This window comes from Oncorhynchus mykiss, chromosome 12 (genome assembly GCF_013265735.2).
Source record: "Oncorhynchus mykiss isolate Arlee chromosome 12, USDA_OmykA_1.1, whole genome shotgun sequence".
NCBI classification, from domain to species: domain Eukaryota; kingdom Metazoa; phylum Chordata; class Actinopteri; order Salmoniformes; family Salmonidae; genus Oncorhynchus; species Oncorhynchus mykiss.
This window is the reverse complement of record NC_048576.1, coordinates 69,586,015-69,605,957: the sequence shown is the minus strand read 5'-3', so window position 1 is coordinate 69,605,957 and position 19,943 is coordinate 69,586,015. Positions and strand designations below refer to the sequence as shown.

Below are 19,943 nucleotides of genomic sequence, written 5' to 3'. Positions count from 1 at the left end.
CTACCTGAGTTCAAACAAATCCCAGGTGGACCCTCTCTTACGCGACGAGGTGGTCTTCATTATATCCAGACCCAGTGAAAAGGAAAGGGGTGACGTGGTGACGGTTGGTTATCCAAACACTGATATTGGCAGAGTGATTGCATTCTCAGACTCAGTGAAAATCTTGACCAGTGTTCTATGGAGCGGAGACAGAGGTCAAGACCAATCTCCTGTCACCTGCCCCAAACCCCCCCTACACCCTCTCCGGCTCACTGTTTTAATTGGGTGCCATCTGACCCCCTCTTTAGCTCTTTACCCAGTACAATGTGAGCCATGGGGCATTATCCCTCACACATAGCCAGGAGCAATCAGCGCCTAATGCTAGCACACTGCCTGCCTTCCTGGGTATTACAGCTTATCTATTTCTCTTTTTCTATCACCCCACCTCGCCGCAATTCCAGAACACTGGCTAGTGGCAGTAGCTTAGCAACCAGCGAGACAGAGAGAATAACGGGTATAGAGGGAGAGTGATTCAATAAATGGACAAGCTTAGAGGCAGAAAGAGAGAGAGAGAGAGAGAGAGAGAGAGAGAGAGAGAGAGAGAGAGAGAGAGAGAGAGAGAGAGAGAGAGAGAGAGAGAGACAGAGACAGAGACAGAGACAGAGACAGAGGCATTGTCTGGCTCCCACTTCCGCCCCCCCAAGTCAATTTCTACAGGGGTGGCGTTGACTGTGACAGGTAGGCAGCAGTGGCGGCGGGGCTGGATACGGCCAGGGCATTGATCTAATCTTGTTTTTATCCCCCTCCTGCAATTTTAGAGGTACACAATTTCTCTCCTGCTCCATCACTCCATAATGGGAAGGCCTGGGAGGGCCACTAGGCAGGTCAGATTCAGATAAAGGAAGAATGGATCAAACAGGACTACTGCATCCTTCTCTAAAGAAGAGATGGGAGAGAATGGATGTAAATTGTCCAGCCTACATGCCCACATACACAACAAGAAAACTATGCTCAAAACCCTGTAAACCCTCTTGTGAAGAACAGCACAAACCTCCTAATATCTCCTCAGATAATAAGATATAAAAGGTAAAGTATGAATACATCAGTTTAATTGGGATTATAATCAAATAATTATAAACTCATACTACCGTCATCTGGTTGAAAATGAATATCAGTTTCAACCGCTAGGGGGCTTTCAAGCACAGGTCGCTGATTTTGAACCTTTGTTACAAGTGGGTTGCTTGTAACTATCAATGAACATACATGACGTTAGCTGAAAACCAAACAAAGATGTAAACAACAATGTTTACAAACACTTTTCTCTGCATTGTTATAACAATTTATTGTTTTTGGCAATATGTTTTTATTTCAATAACTTTTTCTATTTCTTGTGTCTTTTATTTTTATTCATACATTTGTTTAGTTTATAAATAAATGTACTCATTCATTTATTCATGTCCTTTTTGGGGGGGGGGGGGGGGGTATTGTCGAATAGACTTCAAAAGATTAGCAGGCAATTTGAATGTCTTGAATCACACAGACGCTTGGTACCATTATAGCGACTGACACATCTGTGCCATTGATATGTGGAGAATAGGCCAACGGCATATTCTTAAATATAATGCACATCCATACTCTAGTCTATATATTATGTCGTACAGTTACGTTTCTATAAAGTAGCCTAAACGTGTATGTCAGAGCCTCTCTGAATCATAATCAGCATTGCATTTTGCAAGAATGAGGAAAAGCATTCTAATTGGTGGTCCACTGGTTTGAGAGCAGGCTACTAATACTACTACAGAGGTGGAGCAGGCAGAGAAATTCGAGCAGTCAGTCCTAACCCGTCTCTCCAACATGGGAACTTTTTTTGACCGACTATGGATATTTTCTGGTTTCTTATTAGCTTCTTCTGAAGTTCTTGGTAAGTATTTTCTTTGTCATCCTATAGTTTTTATGTAAAAAAAAATAAATCCTCTGCCATTATATAAGACGTGTTCTATTCTAGGGTGCGTATGCCGGCTGAATATTATATTTTGTTATATCGTATGTTTTTAATAAGTAATACGTCTTAAGTTCCAGGAAAACTCACAAAACTATAGTTTTTTACGATTTTATTTGTTAAAACAATAAACTGTATGGCACTGTTTTGCGCTACTGGAATGGAACATTGGGCATGTTGAGTCCTTAAAAGGGAGCGCTAATTCGCGAAACGTTGTGCCAGAGTGCGCTCATATTTGTACAGGCCACACCTTTGCATTTCACATAGTATTTGTTTTGGCCACCTGTTTTTATAGTAACAGTGCTATATAGACAAGCAATCACTTCAACATGCACAATAGCGAATAGGCTAATCATAATAATTATAATTATAATAATAATTATAATATTAATAAAAGACATCTAACACATAATTGAACCTCAATACGTCTAATAGACAAAGCATACACATCTCATAATTTTTTTTTAATGAAATAGCATTTTCAATTGATATGACTGCAGTCAGGTTTTAACCAACTGTTGCAAGACATAATGTGTCACATCCGCGACTTATTGAGCAGCGTCAACATGACACGTTTTAGCGTCATACTTTGATGGAAATTCCTGCAGTGTGTGCCTCTTCCTCTAGCATCGAATTGCCTGCATAACAGCTGTTTTACAGAACAATGTGCGTGACAGGACAGGCTTGGGTAGCAAACAGTATGGTGTAACAGGGGAGGAGAGAAGTAGAGCCTGGGCCAGAGAGGAAGCAGAGGAGGAGGGACCAGCCGAGAGAGAAGAGAGTGCGTGGTAGAGAAACGGAACCGTCTGTGGCCCAACTAACGACTAAAGTAGTGAGAAAAGAAGAAGAATTGTAGTTTAAATGCAAAGTCAGTGTGGAGAAACGGTCATGAGAGACAATTACTTGGCAAGACTGCAAGTGGAATAACATTGTCAGAAACACTCAAAGCTAATAAAGAATCAATCTAAAAGTGTCCATACAGCAAATAGGCTATATGATTCCTTTCAAGTGTCCATACAGCAAATAGGCTATATGATTCCTTTCAAGTGTCCATACAGCAAATAGGCTATATGATTCCTTTCAAGTGTCCATACAGCAAATAGGCTATACGATTCCTTTCAAGTGTCCATACAGCAAATAGGCTATATGATTCCTTTCAAGTGTCCATACAGCAAATAGGCTATATGATTCCTTTCAAGTGTCCAGACAGCAAATAGGCTATATGATTCCTTTCAAGTGTCCATATATGGCTTATTTGATTCCCACTGCAGGACCCCCTACCTATTCACTCATGTTTATGTTGGTGTGTACTTCAGGCTCAAACATCTGCACATCTCGAGGGGTGAGCACCTGCAGACAGTGTTTGGCTATCCACCCTAGCTGTGCTTGGTGCTTTAAGGAAGTGAGTATATCCTCTGGGGGGACTATGTACAAAAAGGTGCTGTCATTTCTAAACGGTTCACTCTATATGGGTGAACATAACCTCAAATGAAAGCACTTTAACATCGTAGTCATTGCATAATTTCAAGTCCATAGTTCTGGAGTACAGAGCCAAAACTCCGTAAAAACGTGTCACTGTCCAAATACTGAATTCATCCACTGAGCCCCCCTTCCATTGTATTGCATTTAGATGCTCTTTTTAAATCGATCACTGTCCCTTTACTGGTTGTCTCATTGGGAAGTGTTGCTCTTACCAGTGTGTGTTGTTGTTGTCCTGGGTTCAGGAGTTTGGCCAAGGGGGCTCCAGTGTGTCCCGTTGTGATCTGAAGCAGAACCTGTTGGATGGGGGGTGTACGAAGGAGGGGCTAGAGTTCCCCTTCAGTACCCTCAGCGTGCAGAAAGACACTCCCCTCAGTGACAAGGCGTCGGGGGCGGCTGACGACGTCACCCAGATCAGACCCCAGAAACTCCGTCTCACTCTGAGACCAGGTACTCTAACACAGCATAGGCTTACATGCAACCACCCACATACTGTACACCGGGTTCACAACTCGTCTAAAGTACATTGAACAGAGGAATTGTTACATACTCTCCCTCTCGCTCTCTCCTCAGATGATGCCAGGCGTTTCACAGTGACAGTGAAGCAGGTGGAGGACTACCCAGTTGACCTGTACTATCTGATGGACCTCTCCTACTCCATGAAGGACGACTTGGCCCGCCTGCGCTCCCTGGGCAACCAGCTGGCTGCAGCCATGGGCCGCACCACCAGCAACCTGCGTATGGGCTTTGGGGCCTTTGTGGACAAGCCCCTGTCCCCATATATGTACACCTACCCTGAGGAAGCCGTCAGTAACCCTTGCCATGGGTGAGTGGGGGGTGGAGTGGACAGAGAGGTGGAGGAGGAGGGAGGGAGAGGAGGATGAGATTTTGCAGAAGGGAAGATTTGAAAAGGTTGATATTCTGTGTTGAAGCTCAAATTCCCTCAGGATTTGGCTTTGTTAATAGCTGTCAAATTGTGTCTAACAGCAATGTATTTCTTTCTCCACCTCTTTGTCAATTTGCCTGTTTTCGGCATGGCACGGGGTGTGATGTGTAGGATCCAGACGCGGTGCCTGCCTCAGTTTGGCTACAAGCACGTGCTGTCTCTGACCAAGCAGGTGGAGCGCTTCACCGAGGAGGTGGCGAAGCAGCAGGTGTCTCGTAACAGAGACTCTCCAGAGGGAGGCTTCGACGCGGTCATACAGGCAGTGGTGTGCAAGGTGATACACACACACACACACGCATGTACGCACACACCTAGAGACATACAAGCGCACACACCTAGAGACATACAAGCACACACACACACGCAATCAGTGGTTTAGAAACAGCACACAAAGTTGAATACATACCGTTTCTCCCCTCTCCTCTTCTTCCCCTCTCTCTCCCTCCATCTGTCACTAGGACAAGATAGGCTGGCGTGGGGATGCCTCCCACCTGTTGGTGTTCACTACCGACGCTACGACACACATAGCCCTGGACGGCCGGCTGGCTGGTCTAGTGCAGCCCAATGATGGACAGTGTCACATCGACAGAGACAACAACTATGACAAGTCGTCAACCCTGGTGAGTGGTGTGTGTCAGAGAGTTTGTGTCGGAGTTCTATTCGTCTGTTATCACAAGAGAAACGTAACGATAACGACGGTCTCCTCCTTCAGGACTACCCCTCTCTGGCTCTGATCACAGAGAAGATGTCTGAGAACAACATCAACCTCATTTTCGCTGTGACCAACAATGTGATGCCCCTCTACCAGGTGAGTACACCTGACTGTTATCAGGGTCACCGTGGTTACTAGGTGTAGAGGGATTTGGTACCTTACCTCTTATGTCCCCTTGGACCCTCTTTCCTCAGAACTACAGCCAGCTCATCCCTGGCACCACAGTTGGAACGCTGTCGGATGACTCTGGGAATGTGATCCAACTCATCCTGGATGCTTACGAGGTAAGAGAGAGCCGTATATATGAGAGTTGGGTTTTGAGTTCTATCATGCCCAGTCATGCCTACTTTAGCATTAACATGAGTTGGTAACACCTAGGGAGAATTGTCTTGCACTGAGAAACAGCTGCGCCAAGGGCACTCTAGCCAGTCATAGCAGCAGAATCAACATACAGCCCGGCCATTTACAGACAACAGGACTAGCCATTAACATGCAGCCCGGCCATTTACAGACAACAGGACTAGCCATTAACATGCAGCCCGGCCATTTACAGACAACAGGACTATCCATTAACATGCAGCCCGGCCATTTACAGACAACAGGACTAGCCATTAACATGCAGCCCGGCCATTTACAGACAACAGGACTATCCATTAACATACAGCCCGGCCATTTACAGACAACAGGACTAGCCATTAACATACAGCCCGGCCATTTCCAGACAACAGGACCCAACAATTAACATACAGCCCGGCCATTTACAGACAACAGGACTAGCCATTAACGTGCAGCACCTCGGACATGTTTACACATGAGACAACAGAGCATAGACATCGTAGCCAATGTTAATGTTGAAAGAACAGGAGCTAACGTTAACATCATGAACACAACTGTCATAGAAAAAAACACTGATCCTCTAGAAAGTAGGAACTGCTTTGAGCTCGTCATGCTGCGTCATGCGGTTGCGAAGTCATTGGCTGTTGCGGTTGCGAAGTCAAACATTGGCTGTTTGAGATATTTCAAAGAGAACGCACAACATTAGCAAACATACAGCTCCCACTTCAAACTCTCATTGCTTCTAGCATTTCTTAATGAGGATGTGGGAAAGAGAGGCTAAAGGAGTGAGTTCAGCTCCCCTTTATTTCTCAAACAGTCTATTTGACTTCCCACGAGCCAATGTCTGACAGATAGAACACTGTATATACACACTGTATCCATTTCCACAGAGACTAAGAGTAGAGGTTTTCTGAATCGTTTATGTTTCTGATTGAGTTCATTCTGTCCTCTGACCTCTGCCCATTGACCTGTGGAGTAGAGGATCCGTTCCAAGGTGGAGCTGGAGTTGCTGGGTGTTCCAGAGGAGCTGGCTCTGTCCTTCAATGCCACCTGCCTCAACGGAGAGCTCATCCAGGGACTCAAGTCCTGCTCCGGACTTAAGATCGGAGACACAGTCAGTACCTGTACCACTCACCATCTGGATGATAAATGGTGGCCTAGTGTCAGATCTTAGGTATAGGAATTAATGCTCTGTTCTTACTGCACAGTTCAAATGTAACCTGCTGTATCACACACACCTTTCCCCCCCAGGTGTCGTTCAGTGTGGAGGCCAGGTTACACGGCTGCCCTAAGGAGAAGAACCGTACCTTCACCATTAAACCTGTGGGCTTCAAGGACGCCCTGGAGGTTACGGTCCACTTCGCCTGCGGGTGTGACTGTGAGGCCACAGCCCAGCCCGAGAGCCCTCTCTGTAACCAGGGAAATGGGACCTACGAGTGTGGTGTGTGCCAGTGTCACCCGGGGCGCCTGGGAGACCGCTGTGAGTGTGCCGACGGGGACTACAGGCCTTCAGACCAGGGCAACTGCAGCCCCAAAGCTGAAGACGCCATCTGCAATGGGAGGGGCAACTGTGTGTGTGGCCAGTGCTCCTGCCACACTAGTGGCTTTGGAAAAGTGTGGGGCAAGTACTGCGAGTGTGACGACTTCAACTGCCTGCGCTTCAAAGGAGAGATCTGCTCAGGTGAGTGGATAGATACACTGTTGTGTCTGTCAAGGAGACAGCCATGTTGGTTTCTTTTACCACATGTTCTTTTCTGCTTTACTCATCAACACAAGTCGACAAGTTGTTTTTGTAACATTTATTCTCTCTGTTTGCTTTAGGGTTGGAGGTTTTGGCAGGCTTATGGTTTTAGCAGGTTTTAGCAGGAAAGAGGAGATGTCCATTTCCTTAGAACATGTCCACAACGCCTCAGTTGACCTTTACCCAGACCTCTCTCTCTCTCTCTCTACTGTTAAGGATGGGACCCTTTTTTCAATGTTCGCCTAAAATGACATACACAAATCTAACTGCCTGTAGCTCAGGACCTGAAGCAAGGACATGCATATTCTTGAAACCATTTGAAAGGAAACACGTTGAAGTTTGTGGAAATGTGAAATGAATGTCGGAGAATATAAACATTAGATCTGGTAAAGGATAACACAAACCAAAAAAAAACAATGCGTTTTCTATTTTCTTGTTTGTTCCATCAACTTCACAAGAAGTTATTCAGATGATTAAAATCAAAACCACGTCTTCTTCCATGATCATTTTAGCGGAGGAAACAAGCTCACGGAGCTCACTGATTCCATCAATCTTCTAACCACTCTTGGGAATGAAGTATGAGATGTCATCCCTGATCATCTCTCCCTACTGCACGCCTGCACAGCGCACACGTTGCTCAATCAAAGTAACAACATTTTAATAGGTCCCGTCATTGGATATTTCAATGTGGCTGCATAGCAGATGAGTCACGGTGCTGTTGCTACATTTATATGTGTGTTGGCTATAACTCTGTGCTTTAACCACAACCGCTCCCTTAGGGATGGACTGAGCTTTATTAGACAACCAGGACTTTGCTTATGGTAACAGAGGTTAAGGTCCGACCGGCCAGTCGCTGTTGTACTCACTGGAAGAATGAGAGGCACTGGATACCCGTAGAGAAGTTATATCTGTAACTTTTGATGTTTCCGGAGGAAAGAGCTACGTAGTCTGTTATAGTCTTTTTTTTACTGAAAATACACTGTTTGAGTCCCTCTAGAAGACATCCTTTGTTGTCAAATAGATGGTTCCCATTAGTTCCCAGTGTAGCCCTGAGTCTGTCGTCCTAGGAATGAGGATGTTCCCATGGTCAACCGCTTCAATTGTTTTCACGTTGTCCAGACTTTTCCTCATCCCTCTCTCTCCTCACCCAGCCATAGCATGCCTCCACATGGATTTAGACGGGAAGGCAGGGGGGTGGGGTCTGAGTCGCGTGAGACAGCATCTCTTAACCCAAACAGTCTGGCCCTTTGGGAAGGCATCATAGAAAGGGCCCCTGGGCTGAACAAGAGTGCTATCATGTGCACCGGAATTGTGTTTATTTATTCAACGTACGTAAGGCAACCAGCTGCAATAGGATTGTGAGTTTGCTCAACAAAACAGCATTAAAGTTGATTCAATGTACAGTTGTAAGGCAACCAAATGCAATAGGATTGTGCATTTGCTCAATATTTGGGCATATTGCTGAACCAACATACTTTCTATTCTACTTTATTTGTGTATTTCCCAGTGTAAAATGAAACTCTTCATGACAGTATATTACATACAGTGCCAGTCACAAGTTTGGACACACCTACTCATTCAAGGGTTTTTCTAGATTTTTTACCATTTTCTACATTGTAGAATAATAGTGAAGACATCAAAACTATGAAATAACACATGGAATTATATAGTAACCAAAAAAGTGTTAAACAAATCAAAAATATAATTTATATTTGAGATTCTTCAAAGAAGCCTCCATTTTCATTGATGACAGCTTTGCACAATCTTGACATTCTCTCAACCAGCTTCACCTGGAATGCTTTTCCAACATTCTTGAAGGAGTTCCCACATATGCTGAGCACTTGTTGGCTGCTTTTCCTTCACTCTGCCATCCAAATCATCCCAAACCATCTCAGTTGGGTTGAGGTCGGGTGATTGTGGAGTCCAGGTCATCTGATGCAGCACTCCATCACTCTCCTTCTTGGTCAAATAGACCTTACACATCCTGAAGGTGTGTTGGGTCCTTGTCCTGTTGAAAAACAAATGATAGTTCCACTAAGCTCAAACCAGATGGGATGAGGTATCACCACAGAATACTGTGGTAGCCAGGCTGGTTAAGTGTGCTTTGAATTCTAAATAAATCACAGTTTCACCAGCAAAGCACCCCCCACACCATCACATCCTCCTCCATGCTTCACGGTGTGGAGATAATCCGTTCGCCTACTCTGCGTCTCACAAAGACAAGGCGGTTGGAATAAAAAAATCTCACATTTTGACTCATCAGACCAATGGACAGATTTCCACCGGTCTAATGTCCAGTGCTCGTGTTTATTGGCCCAAGCAAGTCTCTTCTTCTTATTGATGTCCTTTACTAGTGGTTTCTATGCAGCAATTCGACCACAAAGGCCTGATTCACGCAGTCTCTTCTGAACAGTTGATGTTGAGATGTGTCTGTTACTTGAGCTCTGTGAAGCATTTATTTGGACAGCAATTTCTGAGGCTGGTAACACTAATGAACTTACCCTCTGCAGCAGAGGTAACTCTGGGTCTTCCTTTCCTGTGGCTGTCCTCATGACAATCCTAGAACAACCAGTTTCATCATAGCGCTTGATAGGTTTTGCGACTGCACTTGAAGAAACTTTCAAAGTTCTTGAAATGTTCCGTATTGACTGACCTTCATGTCCTAAAGTAATGATGGACTGTTGTTTCTCTTTGCTTATTTGAGCTGTTCTTGCCATAATATGGACTTGGTCTTTTACCAAATAGGGCTATCTTCTGTATACCACCCCTACCTTGTCACAACACAACTGATTGGCTCAAACTCATGGTTGAAAGAATGCCAAGTGTGTGCAAAGCTGTCATCAAGTCAAAGGGGTGAAGAATCTTTGAAGAATCTCAAATCTCAAATGTAAAATATATTTTGATTTGTTTAACACTTTTTTGGTTACTACATGATTCCATAGTATTTCATAGTTTTGATGTCTTCACTATTATTCTACGACGTAGAAAATAGTAAAAATAAAGAAAAGCCTTTTTTAACCGCCTTTTTCTCCGCAATTTCATAGTATCCAGTTGTTAGTAGTTACTGCCTTGTCTCATCGCTACAACTCCCGTACGGGCTCGGGAGAGACGAAGGTCGAGAGCCATTGTCTTCCTTTCATGTTTGTGTAGCATAAGATTAATCAACTAATCAATGTACATGCAAAAACACAGGTATTGAAACAAACAATTCTGAAAATCAACCAGCAATAGAGCATGCTGGGAAATATGATAATGATGGGTGTAGTTTTGAGCAAACATATTTGTAATTTTACTCCAAAGGCCAACATGACTTTGTAATTCGTCTCAACAAGTTCGTATACATTCAGCTCAATGTGAGCAAAGTCTGTTGAATGAAAAAAACGTCACACATTGGCTACATTTATTTTCCTTCAATTCACAGATTAATGCTGATTAAGCAATTGGTTAAATTGGCTTTTTTACAGTGTGTGCTATGTGTGAAATGCTATGTATGGTGGTTAGGGTGAAGTCAGGACTTGGGAATGGGACATATTTGGTTAAAACAGTCATTTATGTCTTAACTCAGCATTAGCTATGGTTTTGTCAGTGGAATATATGTTATTTGTGGGATTGTGGTCTTAGTCATTGAGCTCTACTCTTTTATGAAGCGTCTAGGGTTGGAATGATTGACACAGAAATGCAACCGTCCAGAACTCCATATTTAGTGAGTAGAGCCGGTGGAGCACGCTGAAGGAGACTCAACTTTGTCAGCCTGTGTCTCTGGAGTCTGGTTGGCATGATGTCATTACTGTGTGAACAACAGTAAAGTATCAGAGTCCCTGGGCTCCAGCTCAATCTGGGTCTCCCCCAAGGCCCACCCCGTCCTCCTAACCCCAGGCCCTCCCACATCCCCCTGTTGGTGTGTATTTCTCCCTCTGCTTTTGGAGCTAGGGCAGTGGAGCAGGAGTCAGCAAGCCCATCCACAGGGCACACAAACAGGCAAGAGAGAACATGAAAGTTAGCATTCCTCTGGCATGCTACCCTCTCTCTTTCTATCCTTATCTCCTCTCTATCTCCCTCTTTTAAAGTTCACATCCATCACCAATGCTCCCACTCATCTCCTCTCTCTTTTTGTATTATTCTCTCATCGTTGTGTTGACAGTTCTCTCTCTCTCTATGTCTATGACTCCCTCCACCTCTTCGCTCTCATTCTCTCTGTCCTCCTTCCTGGACTCCATGTTTATGTGTCTCTGTAGTTCATGTTTACGACTTGATAAATTGGAGGATTAGAGTGCTGTCTCAGACTGAGGCAGATTATTTAGAAATGCATGCCAAATGGCACCCTGTTCCCTATATAGTGCACTACTTTTGACCAGGACCCATAGGGCTCAAATTAAAAGCAGTGCACTATGTAGGGAATAGGGTGCCATTTGGAATGCATACCTAGAAACTCCTAATTTCTCTGACTCGACCATACAACAAGTACAGTAGAGAGAACAAGGCACAAGCATGGACTCAGTGTACGGATGAGGTAAAGTATAAGGAGCATTTGCCAAACACAAGAACGTTATTAAGAGAGGAAAACCAGGACTTTCTTTACTATGTACTGATTGTGTCAACAGCTTTCAATTGAGTTCATGCTCTGTTTGTGGGATACATACTGTAAAACATTAACCAGCTCAACTCAGACAGCTTATGTGCCTGAAAGACAGTAAATCAACCTTTTATAACTATAGCTGCCTCTTTCATTATAGACAGACTGACAGACAGACAGACAGACAGACAGACAGACAGACAGACAGACAGACAGAGACAGACAGACACACACTTATCTCATAGTGATGACAGAGTCAGATAGGGCGTGGGAACTGGGGAATTCAGCTGAAGGAGGTGGTTTCACCTGAAAACAACTATTCCAATGTCTCTGAGTGTCTGTTTATACAGTTTACAGACCTCTGTTTAGTTTCCATCGGTCACTCTAACCCAGCTGAGCTCTGAGATAGTGACTCAGTTTGTCTCTGCTCTTCGTCATTCATTGCCCAGCCCTGTTGCATTAACCTTCATCATGTGAGAAACAGCCAGTTGCTCTAGTATGTCTGTCTGAAGGCAATCAGACAATCATTTCTCAACTTTGCTGGCTGGGCTGAGAAATATTGTGGAGGCTTCAGGGAGTGGTCGTTACAGCCAGGGATTGTCCCAGTTTTGGGAGGGGAAGAGTGGGATGGATTACCAGTTTGCTTCCTGCCATTGTCTGCACTGTCTGGTCATGAATTGATGACTTCATGTCTTGGAAATTATGATTTAATATGGACTCATCACACGTGTCTGCCTGCCATGCTCTCAATGCACTCATTAATACTCATTGATACATAGACAAACACATGCAGAATTGCTGACAATTATACTGAACAAAAATAGAAACACAGCATGCAACAATTTCAAAGATTTGACTGAGTTACAGTTCATATGAGGAAATCAGTCAATTGAAATGAATTCATTAGGCCCTAACCTATGGATTTCACATGACTGGGAATACAGATATGCATCTGTTGGTCACAGATAACTTTAAAAAAAAAATGGGCCTCACAATGGGCCTCGGGATCTCGTCACGTTATTTCTGTGCATTAAAATTGGTATTGATAAAATGCAATTGTGTTTGTTGTCGGTAGTTTATGCCTGCCCATAACATAATCCCATCGCCACCATGGGGCACTCTGTTCACAACATTGACATCAGCAAACCGCTCGCCCACACGACGTCATACACGTAGTCTGCAGCTGGACGTACTGCCAAATTCTCTAAAACGGCATTGGAGACGGCTTAAGGTAGAGAAGAACGTTAAATTATCTGACAACACCTCTGGTGGACATTCCTGTCGTAAGCATGCCAATTGCACGCTCCCTCAAAACTTGAAATATCCGTGGCATTGTGTTGTGTGAAAAACTGCACATTTTAGAGTGGCCTTTTACTGTCCCGAGCACAAGGTGTACCTGTGTAATCATTATGCTGTTTAATCAGCTTCTTGATATGCCACACCTGTCAGGTGGATTGATTATCTTGGAAAATGAGAAATGCTCACTTACAGGGATGTTAACCAATTTGTGCACAACATTTGAGAGAAATAAGCTTTGTGTGCATATGGAACATTTCTGGGATCTTTTATTTCAGCTCATGAAACATGAGACCAACACTTTACATGTTGCGTTTATATTGTTGTTCAGTATAGATATGATCTGGCAAAAACACACACACAAACCACTCACATACACATTGCTTTGAAATTCAAAACATTCCAGGCCAGGGTTGTAATTGCACTCATGGGTTTGTCCAGTACTGATAACGTGATGTATAAGAGATATATCAACCTAATGTACAAAATATACGTTATTAGTGTCTCTAAGTTAGACATAAAATGTCCATTAAAAAATGGCCCATCCTCAATCTCTGTGTCTCTGCCAGGCCATGGGAAATGTGACTGTGGCTTCTGCAAGTGTGGCTCTGACTGGATGGGGGAGAACTGTAACTGCACAACTCGGACAGACACCTGCATGTCCAGCATGGGCCTGCTGTGCAGCGGCCGGGGCCAGTGTGTGTGTGGGGCCTGTGAGTGCACCCAGCCAGGGGCCTACGGGGCCACTTGTGAGAGGTGTCCAACCTGCCCTGATGCCTGCAGCATCAAGAAGTGAGTAAATACTGTACAGGGGGCAGTATAACTGCCTACACACATATAATGTACATGTGATAGGCATGATGATGAAATGGTGACGCAATAAGGAAGCGGAGGAAAAGCAGGATGATTACGATTAAGAAGTTGGTGGTGCGTGGTCCCATGGTGTTTATACTTGGGTACCATTGTTTGTACAGATGAACGTGGTACCTTCAGGCGTTTGGAAATTGATGATGCATTAACATTCTGTTGTATCTGCAGGGAATGTGTTGAATGTAAGCACTTCAAGAGAGGCCGTCTCTTTGAGGAGAAAAGCTGTGCCCGAATCTGCAGGGATGAAATTCAGAAGGTGGAAGAACTAGGTAAGAACTGTTAATAAACAATGCTCCATTAATGTGTGTTCAACATGCTCTCCACGCAACAGATTGCATTATTTATAGTGCTTGATGTTCTCACATATTCCATCATATGAGTAGACTACCGGGTAAGAGCGCTGGGCCAGTACCTGAAAGGTTGCTGATTTGAATCACTATGTGAAATATTTGCCCATGTCCCCTTTATTTATTTATTTAACCTTTATTTAACTAGGCAAGTCAGTTAAGAACAAATTCTTATTTTCAATGACAGCCTAGGAACAGTGGGTTAACTGCCTGTTCAGGGGCAGAACGACAGATTTGTACCTTGTCAGTACCTTCCGGTTACTAGTCCAATGCTCTAACCACTAGGCTACCCTGCCGCCCCATCTCAAGACACCCTTGAGCAGGGTACTTAACCCTAATTGCTCCTTTAAGTAGTTTAAAGCATGTTATATATATTTTTTATTTAACTAGGCAAGTCAGTTAAAAAATGTATACCTCCACGAGTCTGGTTCACCCTTTGGAGCAATTTCCAAACGCCTGAAGGTACCACTTTCATCTGTACAAACAATGGTACCCAAGTATAAACACCATGGGACCACGCAGCCGTCATACTGCTCAGGAAGGAGACGCGTTCTGTCTCCTAGAGATGAACGTACTTTGGTGCGAAAAGTGCAACTCAATCCCAGAACAACAGCAAAGGACCTTGTAAAGATGATGGAGGAAACAGGTACAAAAGTATCTATATCCACAGTAAAACGAGTCCTATATTGACATAACCTGAAAGGACGCTTAGCAAGGAAGAAGCCACTGCTCCAAAACCGCCATAAAAAAGTCAGACAACGGTTTGCAACTACACATGGGGACAAAGATCGTACTTTTTGGAGAAATGTCCTCTGGTCTGATGAAACAAAAATTGGATTGTTTGGCCATAATGACCATCGTTATGTTTGGAGGAAAAGGGGGAGGCTTGCAAGCCGAAGAACACCATCCCAAACGTGAAGCATGTTGTGGGGGTGCTTTGCTACAGGAGGAACTGGTGCACTTCACAAAATAGATGGCATCATGAGGAGGGATATTTTGTGGATATATTGAAGCAACATCTCAAGACATCCGTCAGGAAGTTAAAGCTTGGTCGCAAATGGGTCTTCCAAATGGACAATGACCCCAAGCATACTTCCAAAGTTGTGGAAAAATGGCTTAAGGACAACAATTTCAAGGTATTGGTGGCCACAAAGCCCTGACCTAAATTCTATAGAACATTTGTGGGCAGAACGTAAAAAGCGTGTGCGAGCAAGGAGGCCTACAAACCTGACTCTGATACACCAGCTCTGTCAGGAGGAATGGGCCAAAATTCACCCAACTTATTGTGGGAAGCTTGTGGAAGACTATGCAAAAGATTTGACTCGATTTAAACAATTTAAAGGCAATGCTACCAAACACTAATTAAGTGTATGTAAACTTCTGACCCACTGGGAATGAGATGAAAGAAATAAAAGCTGAAATAAATCATTCTCTCTACTATTATTCTGACATTTCACATTTTTAAAATAAAGTGGAGATCCTAACTGCCCTAAGACATGAAATGTTTACTAGTATTATATGTCAGGAATTGTGAAAAACTGAGGTTAAATGTATTTATCTAATATGTATGTAAACTTCCGACTTCAACTGTAGCGCCAGACTACAGGTTTGTGATGTGAAGTCAAAACTGTGTGCTAACAACCCACATTGAGGCTCCAATTTCTCTACAGTATCAGAGCCTGTTCTTCCTGAGAAAACTCTGCAGTTTCAGGGTGGATATGACGCTGATGATCATTCATTGATTCCATTTTAACATTCAATATGATCTGCTGGTTTGGTCATCTTAACCTAAAGAGTCAGAACATGCTGGGTAACATTGTGAAACCAGGTAGCAGGATCATTGGTATGAACTTACAGTATCTGACCTGTCTCACCAGTAACAGACATGAATCATACGCCAGGAGCCATCCATTCTGAGAGACTCCTGGCATCCCACGTTTGATGCATTTTTGTATACTTCCCTTAGAGTGCAGACACAGGCCTCCTAGGTTTAAAATGAAGAGCTCAAAAGTCTCCTTCATCCCTGCTGCTATTAGCTTTCTCAATATGCGGTAGGACTGTTCTGTTTTGGTACGGACTGGTTTATTCATGTCTGGTTCCTTATCCACTAATTCCTGTGGACACTACTGTTTATGTTGTGTTTGTTCGTCTATATATGTCATGTTGTGTGTCCATAGATTTTACTACGTGCTGCAAAATAAATATTATTAACCTCCAGCTCCTCATCTTGTCTCTCTCTCTCGCTCCTTATCCTCCACTTGGATCAAACCCCCTATAACCCTCTCTTTCATCCCAGTCTTCTATGAGAAGAATGCTGTGAACTGCACCTATAAGGATGAGAATGACTGTGTAGAGCACTTCCAGTACTACGAGGATGCCAGTGGAAAGTCCATCCTATATGTCATGGAGCCTGGTGAGTGTGTCCATCGGTGTGTGAATGGGTCTGTGCTCATATGTACAGCACATTATGTGTTTGACAGGGTCTGGATGAGAGTGAATTCCTTTAGTATTCTAGAGAATAGTTATGTGTGTAGAAATAATGTGCATTACTACTGATGCCTGGGAGCTGTAGGTGAAGTCAATTTTTCTCCCTAACTACGAATAGTGTGTTTCTTGGTTCCAAGTCAGTCTTTATCTGTGTGGCTGGCAGGCACCACTAGAGTAGAGCAGGTACAGAGATGGCAGTCTGGTTCTCTAAAGCTCATAATAGCACTCAACCCTGCCACCCCTGGTAGTCTTCTCCCCTCTGACACGCACCCAAGAGGAACAAAGACAACTCCAAAGCCAGAGCGAGGTGCATTAACGCTAGTCCCCTATTGCCGACACAAATATCATCCACCCAAACCCTCCCCCCCTCTTTATCATCCCTGTCAATCTCTTTTCCCTGCTCAATCCTCTCTTCTCCTGTTTTCTTCTCTCTCTTTCAGACTGCCCTAAAGGGCCTGATATCCTGGTGGTTCTCATGGCGGTGGCGGGGGCCATCTTGTTTCTGGGTCTGGCTGGCCTGCTCATCTGGAAGCTGCTGGTCACCATTCATGATCGCCGAGAGTTCGCCAAGTTTGAGGAGGAGAGGGCTAAGGCCAAATGGGATACGGTGAGTCCGACTATGCTTTTAATACAAAGCTGCCATCTGATGGAGAAAATATGACTGGCAAGAATATTTATCCATGTCAAGATGACATGTGTCTGATTGGATGTTTGATATATTTGTCCTCTATTTGTTTCCATTTTTTCAGGCTAACAACCCCTTGTACAAAGGAGCCACCACCACTTTCACCAATGTGACCTACCGTGGGAACTCTTGAGGGACTCTTGACCAATCACAATCAGCAAAACTCAGAGGTCTATGAGAGATGCAATGTAGTGACACAGAGGGGGTTGGTGAGGTGGAACCTCTCCACTGTCATGTGATAAAGTGTGCTGACTCTAATGTCAATTAAATACATTTGTTGACATTGTATTGTAGTGATGGTATTGTACATATCATGTAAAAACCAAATAATTAAAACTGCCTTATCCAACATTTCAATGTCAGTCCAAATTATGGCAAGGCCTCCAGGACCCCTATTTCACCCACGAAGTGTGACATCATTCCCGTAATAAGGCCTAGTATAGTTCAGCGACCCCAAACCTACCTTTGGAGAGAAAGATTGTTATGCTCTGTTATTGTTTCAAATTTGGTTTATGACATTGCACTGCACACAACACACTTGTCCACAGGCCTCTTTTACAAACAACCTGGTTGTAGTATATTATTATGGAGCCCAGCTGCTTACTACTACCGCCACGGTTTACTTGTGTTATGACACTGAACTCAGGTATTCACACTGTATTACAAAAAAAAAAAGTCCAATACTTGTAATAAACAGCCACATGGGATATCATGAGTTTTAGTTAATGGTGCCCAATGTATGTTGTATGTTAATGGTCACTAATGAACAGCTATGGCAATCTGCTCTAGCATGTGTACAGTTCAGTATGCATTTGTGCTTTGGTATCAAACTTGGGAGTGATGGACATCAATGAACTGTTTGTAGCCAAGTTTGACAGTTGTTAGAATGTGGCTACACAAACAGAAGTTTGTGGTCCCTTTTATAAATTACATTTTTTTATATAAAAGAAAGCATTTCTGGGACATTGGTTGTTCTGTCATTTGCTTTATTGCATAAAATATGTAAATGTTACATTTAATGTGTTTTGGGAATGAATGGCTTTTGATTGGTTTTACTATGTTGATTAAAAAAATTGAAATCACTCATCCATTTTTCTGTCTTTTTTTTTTTTAGCAATTTCACTCTGCTAAAATATATTTTAGAAAAAATGATCTGCTTTTGTGTTTTCCTTTTACATATATAACATTATGTTTGTAATTGAATGAGTATCAACATCACATCGTGCAAACCAGTACAAACCTGATTTGCCATGGAGAAAGATACAGAGATTTATGCGCATGTGCAGGATATTTGTTTTTTAACCAAGATGCTGTCACCTCCGCTGCTGCTCAGTGCTTCGTTGCCGCTTCACCCACCCGTAACATGAGCATCTCGTCATTATATACACATCTCTGGTTTCAGCCACTTGCAAATTAAAAAGTGAAGTTGGCAGGTGCACAGTGCACTGCTAAGATGCTCACTAACCCATTAAGCACATTGGTGTTTTGCCAAAAGTATATAATCACCCCTGTCTAAATAAAATAATTCTAAAAACTTTACCAGAGAGCTTGACTTAGCTATAGAGGATCATTAGCTTTTTATTTGTGTGTGGATTGTTTATAGTTGTGGATTGTTTCAAATCACAAGTGCATAGGCCTATGCCTATTTCGGAAGGCGGCAGTGCGTGTGGCAATAGGCCTAGCTTAATATTGAGTTGCAGCTGTTGGTAAAAAAGCATTTCAAATGTGTGGAGATAATGTGTCTCGACTATAATTTAAAATGTTGAGACAAGAAGATGGGAATGCTAGCTCTCGCCAGAACGTGCTCCACTGTCACCTGCCAATTCTTGCACATTCATTGTTTCATTGTGTGAATTGCTTGCCCTTTGTTAATTTTGATAAATGCCCCATTACATGTGTAACCAGCAGGCCTAGTAAATGTACAGGCAATTCCCATTATTTAGTTACATTCATTTCTATGATTCATTTCTGGCTCTGTACATCTCGGGTTATTTTGCTCTAGGATTCCCACAAGCCTCACAATACTTGTCTGAAGGTAGCCCAGACACTTTAAAACAAACTTTGTTTAGATTTTTTTCACTATCTGTCTTTCCATGTATGAATCTGTTATTCAATTCAACGGGCCAATAGCAATAGCAGGCCAAATTCAACGTTTCATCAAATCATTTTTAAAAATATTTATCTTTGATACCTAAAGAGGTCCTAAAATTCCAAATCAAATAGCTAAATGATCCATGGTATGACCATCTTAAAACAATTCCATATGTTAGCTTAGTAGAGTGACATCCCAACGATTTCCAGAGGAGCAGGTGCAAAGTCTTATTTTTCTTCTAAAGGATTGGGTTGGCGGATCACATCCAACGTTTAGGTGCATACATCATCACCTACTGTACTGGTGTGTGAGGCCATTCACGGCCTACATAAATTTGATAGAGTACTACAATATTGGGAAACAGGAAAATTACCCTGCCAACTATTAGCCCTCTGTAAAAA

General features: G+C 43.2%; 1 protein-coding gene across 1 annotated transcript; it reads left to right on the top strand.

The window, feature by feature from the left end:
* Nucleotides 1-1,735: 1,735 nt before the first annotated feature.
* On the top strand, nucleotides 1,736-18,534 carry LOC110538161 (integrin beta-3). Its single transcript, XM_021624796.2, has 15 exons — nucleotides 1,736-1,900; nucleotides 3,295-3,380; nucleotides 3,703-3,907; nucleotides 4,031-4,283; nucleotides 4,515-4,677; nucleotides 4,862-5,023; nucleotides 5,116-5,211; nucleotides 5,310-5,399; nucleotides 6,431-6,565; nucleotides 6,703-7,132; nucleotides 13,631-13,853; nucleotides 14,100-14,200; nucleotides 16,575-16,691; nucleotides 17,206-17,372; nucleotides 17,515-18,534. Exons 1-15 carry the CDS (start codon nucleotides 1,834-1,836, stop codon nucleotides 17,581-17,583), a joined length of 2,364 nt encoding a protein of 787 aa, XP_021480471.2. The 5' UTR covers nucleotides 1,736-1,833; the 3' UTR covers nucleotides 17,584-18,534.
* Nucleotides 18,535-19,943: the final 1,409 nt, after the last annotated feature.